This window comes from Hypanus sabinus, chromosome 17 (genome assembly GCF_030144855.1).
Source record: "Hypanus sabinus isolate sHypSab1 chromosome 17, sHypSab1.hap1, whole genome shotgun sequence".
Lineage (NCBI taxonomy): Eukaryota > Metazoa > Chordata > Chondrichthyes > Myliobatiformes > Dasyatidae > Hypanus > Hypanus sabinus.
Window position 1 is genome coordinate 57014806 of NC_082722.1, and position 14077 is coordinate 57028882.

Below are 14077 nucleotides of genomic sequence, written 5' to 3' on the forward strand. Positions count from 1 at the left end.
CTGTGCACTCTGTCCTAGACACCCCCAAAATGGGAGACATCCATTCCCCATCTATTCTGTCTAGGCCTTTCAACATTTGAAATGTTTCAATGAGATCCCCCCTCGTTCTTCTAAATTCCAGAGAGTACAGATCCAGAGCCATCAAAAGTTCCTCGTATGATAACCTTTTATCCTTGTGAACCTCCTCTGAACCCTCTCCAGTGCTCGCACATCTTTTCTTAGATGAGGAGCCCAAAACTGTTCACAATACTCAAGGTGAGGCCTCACCTGTGCCTCATAAAGCTTCAGCTTCACATCCTTGTTCTGGTATTCTAGACCTATTCAAATGAATGCTAACATAGCATTTGCCAGCTCAGTCTTCAAGTTAACCTTCAAGGTGTTCTGCACAAGGACTCGCAAGTCCCTTTGCATCAGAGATATGTGGATTTTCTCTTCATTTAGGAAGTAGTCTGCACATTTATTTCTACTACCATATACCATTTTAATGCCATATTCAATTAAAATAGCCACTATGAATTATGATTATGAATTAGTCATGAATTCAAATCCAGTATATGCTGATGGGAGTAAATTTAATCTTGCTATTAATTTCTATAAACTGTATTTTCCCCTGCCTTTGTATCATTGTTTCTTGCTGGTATGGGGTTTCCCAAGTGCTAGCATCTCACTCATTATTGACTTTATTTTTATTTGTCATAAACCTACACAGTCTGGATCAACAGGCCATTTGAACATAACAACAATATAATTAGCCTTGAAATTGCTCTTTCCCAATGTGGTGACATAAGTTTTCATCTGGAATTGCTTTTCATTGATGATGAACAGAAATACGGTCTGATTTCTCCCCATTAGCCCTCCGTCTAGTTATAGTGTAATATCTTGTGCATATACTTCACTTAGCAAAGCAATCTGTCTAGAAACAACCAGCAGGATAACTGGGTATTTTCAGCTAATTATGGCACTTGAAACAGTTCTGTTGATTTTGCCAAGATCTGGTGTATTCCTACACTATGTTGCTTTTGAAGTTTTGAGTTTCTATTAAGTAATATGTATAGATTGATTTCTCACTATATAAAACCTGATTCAGTCTTGCTTCGGGCTACAAACAAACCTCTGCTTGCAAGATACACTGAGAACGGGAGTGTGCGTGAGTAACTAACTAACCACAACTTTAAATAGAAATGTAAAACCTTCATCCTCTGTCACGCAAAGCTATTGTTTTCATCGATTTTAGTGTTTGCTTATCAAGCATCTGTGTTTGTAAGTCTAAATACTTTAAATGCAGTGAGTAGCTATTAGATTACTTGGCAGAGTTTTACTGCACTGGGAAATCCTATTTAACCTTCAATAGTCCTCCATTCTGCATGCTAAGTAAGGAAACCTTTGAAAGTTTAAAGATTGTGTATGTCTAGAACACTGAACAACTTTTTCTTTGTAACAATTCCTGTACATTAAAATGTTGAATGCTGTTATAAAGAATTTCAAAACTTATGTTCCATGTATTGACCTACGCATTATGTGCTTATCCTCCTGGAGGGGCAGTATTTATGCAGCATTTCTTTCTGTTCCCTTCAATCTGGAGAGTTTAGCAAAAGAGTAAGATGAAGGAAATCATACAAATGATAATGATAGATAATTGTTCCAGCAAAGTTTGATCTTCTGATAATACTTGTATGCCATCTAGTTTAAATGGTTCCTCAAAGTTCACACCTGCAGCAGTGGAGGCATCAATTTAAACAAAACAGAAGTATCAAAGGGACATAACGTTTGAAATTGCCAGTAATTATGACAATAGCTGCCAGTGATCAGATTAGTCATTCTGGTTCGTTGTCAGTCATAGGAGGTGCCTGAAATACAGAGGATTTCGTCCAGAATTGGTGCCAATTTGCTCTCTCGTAATCTTTCTCCATGGTGAACCTCTCATAATGTTTCATAATTCTCATATGTGTACCGTAACTTTTAACTATAATTCTATGCACTATTTTGAGTTTCTACAATGAAGAAGAAAGCCCCTAACTCCGAGTGGAGTCGTGACGCCGTCATGATGGCATTTTTTTTAAGCAGGCTTTCTTGTTTTTACGAGGCCGAGTTGCCAGCTCAATGCTCAACCCAGCACGGATGGAAAGCATGCAAAGGAGCCGGCTAGATTCGAACTCGGGAGCCTTCGCTCTGAAGTCCGGCGCTGATGTCACTAGGTCACAGTTATTTACTACCATCAAGATCCTATTCTACTTCCGTTACTTTTTTAAAAGAATATTCCAATTTTCTATGCCGGGAGCTCAAGGATCTTAAGTTTTATTCACCATCTCTTCCGTATGAGAGTAAACTTTGGCAACTTTGGGGGAAGAAAGAAGCATCTCTAGCTGGAAGTTATTTCCTTAGGTATATCAGAAGCATAGATACAGTTAGTTAAATAATTTTTTTACCGATCATCTCAGTTTTGAAATATTTCTTCAGATAACAAAACAAAGTTAATTAATGCAAAAGTACTTAAATAGTTTGTCTAATGATTGTGCAGTTCTTTACCTCTCAAGTATTTTCAACCTGAATTTTCATAAATGAATTGAAGTCAATTGAGCTGCCTCTGAGCCTTAATTTGGATACGTTTAAATTCACCTTTTCATTTTGCATGACTTTTAGCAAGGCACTCATTTCATAATTGGACTGATTAGTTTTGCACATTTACAGCCAATAATTTCTTGCACATTTCCCAGATTATGGTTCAAATAACAGGTAAAGAATAGCAGGCTTATCTATCTCAAGAATGGGGGTAGCTATTAGCACATGGAACATATTTTGAATCCAGTGTTTTTCAGAATCCTGATGGTAGTAGTGAGAATGGTCTGGATGGTGGGAGTCCTTAATGATATACGCTGCTTTCTTGTGCCGGTGCTCCTTGTAAATGCACTCAGTGGTGGGATTTGCTTTGCTTATGCTGATGTGGGCTGTATCCACCACTTTCTGTAGGCTTTTCCTTTCCTGGGCATGCAACCAGTTACTATGCACCTACAGTTGCAAGTAAAAATCTGTGAACCCTTTGCAATTCTCTGTTTTTCTGCATTAATTACTCATAAAATGTGGTCTGATCTTCATCTGAGTCGCAATAATAGACAAACACAATCTCTAAACTAGTAACACACAAACGATTGTGCTTCTTCTTGTCAATACTGAGTACGCTATTTAAGCAGTCACAGTCTAGATTCAAAAAAGTTTGTGAACCGCTGGAGTAAAGCCTTCCTCAAAAGCTATTCGGAGTCGTGTGTTCCAGTCAATGAGATGAGATTGGAGGTGTGGGTTGTAGAGGTGCCCTGCCCTCTTTTAAAAAAAAAGCACACAAATTCGGATTACTGAAAGAGCCTGCTCTTAAGAAAGATCTGTTTATGTGTACCATGGCTCGATTAAAACAACTTCCAGAGAACCTTAGAAGAAGAATTGTAGAGATGCATGAAACTGGAAAAGGCTACAAAAGCAATTCTGAAGACCTGAGTGTTCATCAGTCCACATTAAGAGAAATTGTCTACAAATAGAAGAAATTCAGTACTGTTGCTACTCTCCCTAGATGTAGGCATCCTGCAAAGGTCATACTAATGGCACCACGAGAAATGCTGAAGGAGGTGATAAAGAGCCCAACGGTAACAGCAAAAGACCTGCGGAAATCTCTAGAACTTGCTGAAGTCTCTATAAGAAAAAACACTAAACAAAAATGGTATAGAAGGATACCACAGAAGAAACCATTGCTCTCCAGAAAAAAGATTGCTGCATGTCTCAAGTTTGCAAAAGACCTCCTGGATATTCCACAATGCTTTTGGGACAATGTTCTGTGGACAGATGAGGCTAAAGTTGAACTTTTCGGCAGAAATGCACAATGATATGTTTGGAGGAAAAAGCACACTGCACACCAACACCAAAACCTCATCTCAACTCTGAAGTATGATGGAAGGAACTTCACTGTTTGGGGTTGCTTTGCTGCCTTAGGGCCTGGACATTTGGAATGGTTGAGGGAACAATGAATTCAAATTGTATCAAGGCATTTTACAGGAGAATGTCAGGGTAGCGGTCTTTAACCTGAAGCTCAATAGAAGTTGGATGATGCAACAAGACAATGATCCAAAACACAAGAGTAAATCAACAACAGGATAGTTCAGAAAGAAGAAAATTCATGTTTTAGAATGGGCAAGTTGGAGTCTAGACCTTAACCTAATTGAAATGCTGTGGCATGACCTGAAGTGAGCTGTTCATGCAAGGTATCCTTGAAGAACTGAAACAGTTTTGTATGGAGGAACGGTCTAAAATTCCTGCTCACCTTCGTGCAGTCTGATCAGCAGCTACAGGAAACGTATGGTGCAGGTTATTGCTGCTGAAGAAGCTTCGACCAGTTATTAAATACAAGTGTTCACATATTGTTTTCTAGCCTGGACTGTGAATGTTTAAACATTGTGTTCAATAAAGACATGAAAAGTACAATTGTTTGTGTTATTAGTTTCAGCAGATTATGTTTGTCTATTATTTTGACTCAGATGAAGATCAGCCCACATTTTATGAGTAATTAATGCAGAAAACCAGGTAATTGCAAAGCGTTCACAAACTTTTATCTTGCAACTGTATATATGTTTGACAAAGTTTTAGGTGACATGCCAAATCTATGCAAACTTCTAAGAAAGTAAAGGTGCTATTGTGCCTTCTTTGTGCTGGCAATTGTGTGCTAGTTCCAAGTGAGATCCTTTGATACGATAATGCCAAGAAATTTAAAGTTACTGACTTTAAATTTATATAGATACATTTGGGTGATATATAAAAGATCTAGGGTGCCTAGTTTTAAATATTGCATTGTACTTATGCCGCTTAAAAAAAATGACTTTCATGACATATGTGAGGAATGATCAGCCTGATTCTGATGTGTCTGTATTGTGGACTGAGCGTGGGAAGGCAACATGGAGACAGGAATCATGGTTGGAAAAAAGGTGAAGGGAGAAGCACTAGAGAAACATTCTGTACTGATCAATTGTTTGGAATCGAATGACCTTGCCTGGTGTCTTAGGGTTAGGAGTGAATGCAGCCACGCCACCCACCCACCCCTGACACTCCTCTCTACCACCTGTCCCACATTCCTCCTACGGCACCCCAGCCTTGTCATTCCCAACACCCTTTGCTCCAACTAGATTGACAAGCTTGCTCTCCACTCCACGTTGACAAATACAGTGGTGTGCGAAAGTCTTAGGCCCCCTGGTTATATACAGTATATCAGCCTAAGACTTCTGCACAGTATTGAATATGCTGATTTGTTAGAACCTTTTATTCCAGCAACAACAGTGATGTCAACAGCAATCTTAAATACAACATTGGAGCTGAATGTCGCCACACAAAGGTAGATATAAAACAAGTAGAACAGGGGCTAAGCACACAACCTTGTGGTACAACTGTGCTGATGGTGATCGCGGAGGAGGTGTTGCCAATCTGTACTGACTGGGGTGATGAAATCGGGAGTCCAGTTACATAGGGAGGAAAAGCTTCATATTTTTCCGAACTGTTGCAAAAGTTTTATAATGTGTAATACTTTTTTGAATGAATCCATGGAATGAACCAACAAATGTCTTGGTCCATATGTAACACACACTAAATGCTGGAGGATTTCGGCAAGTCAAGCAGCGTCAGGCTGAGACCCTTCTTCAAGATTGAGAAGGAATAATATGCCAGAATAAAAAGGTTGGGGGAGTGGAAGGAGGCTAACGGGAAGGTGATAGGTGAAGCCAGGTAGGTGGGAAAGGTCAAAAACTATAGAAGAAGGACTTTGATAGGAGAGAAGAGTGGACCATAGGAGAAAAGGAAGGAGGAGGGGACCCAAGGGGAAGTAATAGGTTGGTGAGAAAAGCTGAAAGGTCAGATTGGGGAATAGAGGAAGGGGGGATTTGTTCATTGGAAGGAAAAATTGATATTCTTGCCATCAGGTTGGAGACTACCAAGACGGAATATAGGTTGTTGCTTCTCCACCCTGAGGGTGGCCTCACTTTGGCCAAAGAGGAAGCCATAGACCAGCAATGGGAATTGGGATTAAAATGCTTGGCCACCGGGAAGTCAAACTTGTGCAAAGGTGCTCTGGAGAAATCATCTAAAATGTGTACATTAACAAGTTGCTCAAGACCAGAAGGGCCACAATAACCTAATAACACAATAACAGGAGACTACAGATGCCGGATTGATACAAGGTTTTAACTTGAAACATTGACAATTCACTTTGCACCCACAGATATTGTTTGACCCACTGAGTTCTTCCAGCAGATTGTTAATAATCGAAGCGTGTATTTTCATAAAAGTTCTATAAGGCCTTGCATATAGTGCTTTGTGCAGATACCTCATGAGCTTCTGACATATTGATTATGGTTCAGAGGTGTTCAGACATAACCCCAAAGGGTGCAAATGCAGTCAGAGGTGAAAGGGGTCATTAGCATTGTGCTGATTGAAGCTTGTTTTTGAAATGCTCTGCTGGGAACCTAGTACACGTCTAGCAAGTCTCCTCCATATCTTGGTGTGGGGGAGAGCTGGTAAGGATCAGTGATGAATGAGCTGAGAGTGATCAATACAGCCACTCATCATTGAGATATTGTGCTCAGGCTGCCCCTGCTGACACAGTAAGTGTGGGGTGTTGCAAAGGACTGGAGGCACCTGGTCCATTTTTTTTTAAAAAACACCATCACAGAAGGGGAGTATTGTAACATCTGTTCCTTTTTACACCCACAAAAAAGACCCCTTGTTATTTTGGGTCTGTTGTCAGACTCCTTAGGGAAGAGTTAAGAGTGAAAGAAAAGTTTAGAGCAGGTATGTACCAAATGCAGACCAAACAGATCAGCTCAGGAAGGTACCTTGGTTAGCATGGACAAGTTGGGCTGTATCACTCTGATTCCACAAGGCAAGAATATGTGTTGACAGACTGTGTCCCTTATCACTGCCTGTTAGATGAGATGAAAGCTGCCAGCTCCCTTCACGGTCCACCACAAACCCGAGATTTTTCCATGTTAGTGCATACAGTGATGGTTGTTGGCTACAGAGAGCCTTGTATCTCAGCACTGAGCAGCTGCACTACAATCCCTGGCTCACCCATCATCACTCCTGACACACAGTTGCCCCACACCAAACCTGGTTGCAATGCCACCAGCAGAAGCTGGATTATCAGATCCACAGCATGGCAGTGCAGAGCATCATAGAAAACTGGATTTGTGCGGGGTTCCCTAAACTGCAGCAGGTATCCTTCAGGGAATGTCGTTCTTGAAATACAGAGAGATATGCATTGTGAATATTCAGACTGAAGAACCAAGAGCATTATTATAGAATCAGTTCAGTCCAAGGCAGCACAAGAGGGGTACTAGTGTAGATGGGATAAAAGATCCCACTCATTTCCCAGCCTATCAACCTGTAAAAGAAATAGTGCTGCTGAATACCTTGCTGTAGCTGGAAAGGTGGATGCATAAACATTTCTGCAGCTAAAGACTAAGTGCTAGAGTCAAATCTCAACAGTTTTCATTTGCACTCAGTGGCCATTTCATTAGGTATGCTTGAACACCTCGTTAATGCACATATCTAATCAGCCAATCATATGTCAGCAACTCAATGCATAAAAGCATGCAGACATGTTCATTTGTTTCAGAGTGGGGAAGAAATATGATCTCAGTGATTTTGACCGTGCCAGATATGCTGGTGATTTGTGTATAGTGTCTCAGAAACTGCTAATCTCCTGGGATTTTCACACACAACAATCTTCAGATTTTACAGAGATGGTGCAAAAAGCAAAAACCAACCAGCAAGTGGCAATTCTCTGGGCAAAAAACACCTTGTTAATGAGAGAGGTCAGAGGAAAATGGCCAGACTGGTTCAAGATGACATGAAAGCGACAGAATCTCAAATAACCACATTTTACAACAGTGGTATGCACAAGAACATCTCTGAATGCATAACATGTTGAACCTTGAAGTGGATGGGCTACAGCAGCAGAAGACCGTGAACATACACTCAGTACCACATGATGTACCCTATAAAGTGGCCACTGAGTGTATTTCTCTTAGTCCTTCTTCCTGCCTTAGTCCTTGCGTAGAAAATTAATCAGTCCATACTGGTTAAACTTCCAGTGTGTGGGAAGTTACTTTTTATAACTACTCAAATTGCTTGTTTATGATACTTAAACGGTGGTGTTCACGCAAGGATATATTTAGAAATTAATTCAAATTAACTGGTCTGAATGTTCAGATTTTTTTTCTGATTAACATGCTTCATGTTCAGTACAAATTCTAACCAACTTGTCATCTCTTATAGCGGTGCCGATGATCTGCTGCCCATCTTGTCGTATGTAGTGCTGAAGAGTAACTTAATGCAGCTTGTATCAGAGTGTGCAGCATTGGAAGAATTTATTCATGAAGGGTAGGTCCAGGTTGAGGAACTGCAATAATGTTTTTAAAAACTTGTTTTTAAAAAATCCAATATGTTTGAGCAAAATATTACAGCTGCTCTTTCTCAATTACAAACAATACGGAGTGTGGTTTTTCACATCCCTACATTCAGCCCATCCAACTCCAGTTATATATTAGTTTGTGGGAATCATATCTGGTCACTGGCCCCTGTAGCTGAAATCCATATCTAACAGATTAAGATCTGGGTGCCATGGTAGTACAGTGGTTAGCGTGATGCCATTACAGCTTGGGGCATTCTGGAGTTCAGATCTGGCACCATCTGTAAGGAGTTTGTATGTTCTCCACAGAACTGCATGTGTTTCCTCCGGGTGCTGGATGGTCATTGTAAATTGTCCTATGATTAGGTTCATGTTAAATAGATGGATTACTGGGCAATGTGGCTCATTAGACAGGAACGCCATGCAGTATCTCTAAATAATTTTTTTTAAATAAGATGGGTAGCAGAATTTTGGATAAACTGAGATTTAATGTGAGTGTTAAGATGGAAAACCTTGGAATTACTGGGTGTTTCCCTTTCAAAGATTAAGGCAGGAACAAAGATATTTGAGAAATGGCTTATTAGTTTGCAGGTAATGTTCATTATTTTCAAGTTTTGAAGTCCATTTCCCAAGTTATGCAAATATGCTAGATGGCAATGCTTTCTACACTATAAGATTTAGTCTGCTTCAAGCTCTGCATATTCCTGTTAGAGTGAAGCCAATGCTGGTAGGATAGGGAATTCTGGATGATAAGGATTATTGCATAGTTGTGGGTCAGCTGGAATCAAGTGAATATCTGGAGGAGGATAAGCGATGTAGACATGTACTTGAAGGAAAACGGGAGGGCAAAAAGGGGGCATGAGATAACTTTGGCAGAGAATCATAATGAAAACCTAGAGATCTTATAAGTATTTGAAGGGGAGAAGAGTAATTAGAGAGCGAATAGGGGCCACAATGGGACACCTTTGTGTGGAGCTGTAGGAGTTGAGCAAGGTCCTTGATAAATATTTTCATTATGTAAAATAAAACATGAAGACATCAGAACCAGGGGAAGTAAGTAGGGAGAGCTTGAGGATACTCCACCTTACAGTAGAGGAAGTGCTGGATGTCTTACAATATGTGAGGGTGGACAAATTTCCAGGACCTGACCAGCTGAGGTAACAATACACTGGAGGGTAGTGAATTTTATACCTAAGTAAGTTTAATATCTTTAGTAGTTAAGTTATTAGTGAGGATTCCAAGGGATAAGATGTGTATATACATCTGGAAAGACAGGGGTTAATTAGGTGTTGCCAGCATTGGGCTTAGTACCTGATTCGAGTTTTTTGTTGAGGAGAAGGAAGTTGACAGGAGCACAGCAATAGACATGGTTTATATGGACCTAAGTAAGGCTTTTGATAGGCCTTAGTAAGCTGCTCTAGAAGGTTAGGTCGCATGGAATTCAGGGAAAGTTGGTATTTTGTAAGTACCAGAAGAAACCCTGAGATCAGAAAAGTTGTTTCTGGTGTGCGTTATTTCTATCAGCCTTTTTTAAAAAAAATGTTTCTCCACATGCCAAAAATGCTAGCAAGGCCAGTTAGTGATAACAATATTCACTTGTCTGAAAGTTTTGTTACAGCCATCTACACAATCACAGCCATAACTTTATGAAGGCTGACCAAGAAAAGGCTTGCTAAGCATTTTGTCCATCTTAGACTCATGGAGTACTACAGCACAAAAACAGGCCCTTCAGCCTTAGGTCTTGCTGGCCTGATCTTCTGCAAGTCCTGGCTAACTGCACCCAGACCATAACCTTCCATACCTTTCTCAGCTTTGTACATATACAAACTTTTCTTAAATGTTACAAGTGACCTTGCATCTACTACTTCTGCCAGCAGCTTGTTCCATAGTCACTTCACCCTCTGAGTGAAGAAATTCCCCCTCAGATTCCCCTTAAATATTTCATCTTTCACCATAAACCTATGAGCTCTAGTTCTAGTCTCACCCAACCTAAGGGAAAAAAACCTGCGTACATTCACCCTATCCATACCTTCAATAATTTTGTATCCCTCTATAAGATCTCCCCTCACATTCCTGCGCTCCAGTGAATAAAGTCCTAACCTATTCAACCTTTTCTTATAACTCCGGTCCTCAAGTCGCAGCAACATCCTTGTAAGATCTCTGTGCATTCTTTTAAACTGACTTCTTGGAAACAGCTGACCAGAACTGCACACAATAGTAACTTTGAGTAACATTACAGTTATAATCATATTCATTTCACTCAATTTGTATTGCTGGTCTATTTTTAATCAAATTACATAATGAACTGGTTACAAATCTTCTCCATATGTCAGGTATTTTTGCTTTCCTGGTCCAAAATAGTTCTTGGCTGCCTATTTCATTCTCTTACAGAGTCCAGTTTTGTTTACAGATTAACGAGTTGCATGTTTCTTTATTTCATCCCTGGGTGTTCTAACCATTAAGAGAGGGCAAATTCCTGATAACCCTTGTTCAGTGCTCAGCAATATACTGTAAACCATGAGTCATTACTTGCTTATCCTTTACACTCAATGGGCACTTTATTAAGAATACTTATGCTTTCTTTAAAAAATACTTTCATGAATATATTTTTTCATTCAATATCACTATCAAATGGTAACTGCCAAATACTTCTGTGCAAAAGTAATTGAAATATTCCAGTATGCAAATATTTTAATTAAAGCTGTTTGCCGTGGTGCCTATTTTTATATTGGAATTACTTTAGAACTCTTATATTGTGCTTTTAATCCTAAAATATATCAGGTATCTCATCTCACATTGGCACAATGTCTGAAACTAGCTGTTAGTTTTATGAGTATTTTTGCATGAATTCTGTTACAGAAGCTTCATTTTTGTGCTGTACGTGCAAGTCTTTTAAAGATAAAAAACATGGAGGTAGTAAGGTTGATTGTTTGGTCCAGTATTATCAAATGTTAAATGGTTATAAGGAAACTGCAGATATAATATTTATTTAATAGATTCAATCAACCAGTTGTATCCTGCCCTTACTAAAGGAGTACAATCAAGAAGACCCTATAGACCAATCCTCATTTCCATCTTACCTTATTATAATTCGAAGGCATTTTTGGTCCCTCAGCTCTGGTTGAAATGATGCATGTTTTAAAGCAACAGTGATAGACATTTGTAGAGAATGATTAAAGATAAATAACATTCCATCTTCAAAGTGTACAAAAAATGCACGGCTAGCCGACGGTGAAAGATTAGGAAAGAGCTCAGGGCCACGCATCCAAGATAAGAACTAGTCAAGTTATAGTGGCGTGAGGCTAAATTTTCTTACTCTGATGATAGTAAATCTTTGGATTAATCTATTTCCAGTTTGCTGCACATTCTCAGTTGCTGAATACATTTGAGTCCAAGTCTGGTACTAAAGGAAATTGAAATGAGGCAAAAAGGTGGAGGAGATACAGGATAAGCCATAATCATATCTCACAGTGGTACTATTTCATGGGAACAAATGGCCTGCTTCTCCAGTTCCTTTCTATTCCTTAGCTTCTTTTGAACAAAGTTTTGATCGGTTGTCTTTTATGGAGGGAGAGGGAAGTAAAAAGGATGAGGACAAGTATAAAATATGAAATGCTGGAACCATGTACAGTAACAAATGGATAATCACCAATAATTTACCCCCTAACACTAGAGCAGTTACAGTACAGTACTACACAAAAAGGCTTGGCACATACATATAGCTAAGACTTTTGCCCATTACTGTAGTAATTTTATGTATTGTACTTTGCGGCTGCCGCAGTTAAAAAGAACAAATTTCATGACAGCTGTGAGTGATGATCAACCTGATTCTGATATGTGTCTCTATTGTGGACTGAGAGTGGGAAGGGGGAAGGGAGAGGGGTGTCATGGTTCAGAGAAGGAGCGTGAAGCACCAGAGAGGCAAACTGTAATGGTCAATAAACCAATTCTCTGGAATCAAATAACCTTGCCTGGCATCTCAGAGCTGGTTGTGTCTGTACCCATGCCCCTCATCATCCCTGGCACTCATTCCCTGTCAGCTATCCCACACTCCTCCAGTGGCTCTCCCTCCTCACCTTTCCCAGCATCCTTTGCTCCCGCCAAATTTTCAAACTCACTCTCTGCTCCACGTTGGCAAATACAGTACTGTGCAAAAGTCTTAGCTATATATAAGTGCCTAAGAGTTTTGCACAGTACTGTATGTGGACCAGAGAAGAATGTAAAGCCAACATGTTCTACGCCCATGGAACAACTAAAGATGAAGGGTACTAACCTTTTAGAGGATACATATTCAGTGTAGGTTAGCAAGAACAGGAATGAATGTAATTAGTACAAGACAGGTTGTGTACAACAGGATTTAGATTCCTCTTCGAAGAAGTAGCTGTGATTGTGCTGGAGTAGTGCAGAAGAGATTGTCAAGATTTGCATGATTGTCTGGGATGCTGGCAGGATTAGTTATGAGGAGAGATTGGATGAGCTGAGTTTGTTTTACTGGAAATGGAGGAAACTAAGGTTTGACCCAATTAAAAATTGTGAGAGGCATAAATACAGTGGCCTGCAAAACTTTGGGCACCCCTGGTCAAAATTTCTGTTACTGTGAATCGTTAAGTAGATGAACTGATCTCCAAAAGTCATAAAGTTAAAGATGAAACATTCTTTTCAACATATTATTTTTGTTTTGTACAGTTTTAGAGTGGAAAAAAAAGGAAAGGAGCACCGTGCAAAAGTTTGGGCACCCCAACAGATTTGAGCTCTCAGATCACTTTTACCAAGGTCTCAGACCTTAATTAGCTTGTTCGGGCTATGGCTTGTTCACAGTCATCATTAAGAAAGGCCGGGTGATGCAAATTTTAAAGCTTAAATACCCTGACTCCTCAAACCTTGTCCAAAAAATCAGCAGCCATGGACTCTTCTAAGCAGCTGCCTAGCACTCTCAAAATTAAAATAAATGATGCCTACAAAGCAGGAGAAGGCTATAAGAAGATTGCAAAGCATTTTCAGGTAGCCGTTTCCTCAGTTTGTAATGTAATTAAGAAATGGCATTTAACAGGAATGGTGGAGGTCAAGTTGAGGTCTGGAAGAGCAAGAAAACTTTTCAAGGGAACTGCTCATAGGATTGCTAGAAAGGCAAATCAAAACCCCCATTTGACTGCAAAAGATCTTCAGGAAGATTTAGCAGACTCTGGAGTGGTGGTGCACTGTTCTACTGTGCAGCGACACCTGTACAAATATGACCTTCATGGAAGAGTCATCAGAAGAAAATCTTTCCTGCGTCCTCACCACAAAATTCAGTGTCAGAAGTTTGCAAAGGAACACATAAACAAGCCTGATGCAGTTTGGAAACAAGTCCTATGGACTGATGAAGTTAAAATAGAACTTTTTGGCTGCAATGAGCAAAGGTATGTTTGGAGAAAAAAGGGTGCAGAATTTCATGAAAAGAACATCTTTCCAACTGTTAAACACGGGGGGTGGATCGATCATGCTTTTGGCTTGTGTTGCAGCCAGTGGCACGGGGAAAATTTCACTTGTGAAAGAAGATTGAATTCAACTAAATACCAGCAAATTCTGGAAGCAAACATCACACCATCTGTAAAAAAGCTGAAGATGAAAACAGGATGGCTTCTACAACAGGATAATGATCCT

The 14077-nt window shown here is 39.8% G+C and overlaps 1 protein-coding gene across 2 annotated transcripts in view; it reads left to right on the forward strand.

Moving 5' to 3' along the window:
* vps9d1 (VPS9 domain containing 1) overlaps nt 1–14077 on the forward strand; it is an 87588-nt gene that overhangs the window by 62779 nt on the left and 10732 nt on the right. The window contains exons 14-15 of one of the 2 annotated variants that reach the window (XM_059993126.1): nt 8302–8406; nt 13121–13317. In XM_059993126.1, the coding sequence (XP_059849109.1) occupies nt 8302–8406; nt 13121–13184 (169 nt within the window). In that variant the 3' untranslated portion in view covers nt 13185–13317. Of the gene's footprint in view, nt 1–8301; nt 8407–13120; nt 13318–14077 lie in introns of those variants that run through there. The other variant, XM_059993125.1, reaches the window with a different exon arrangement.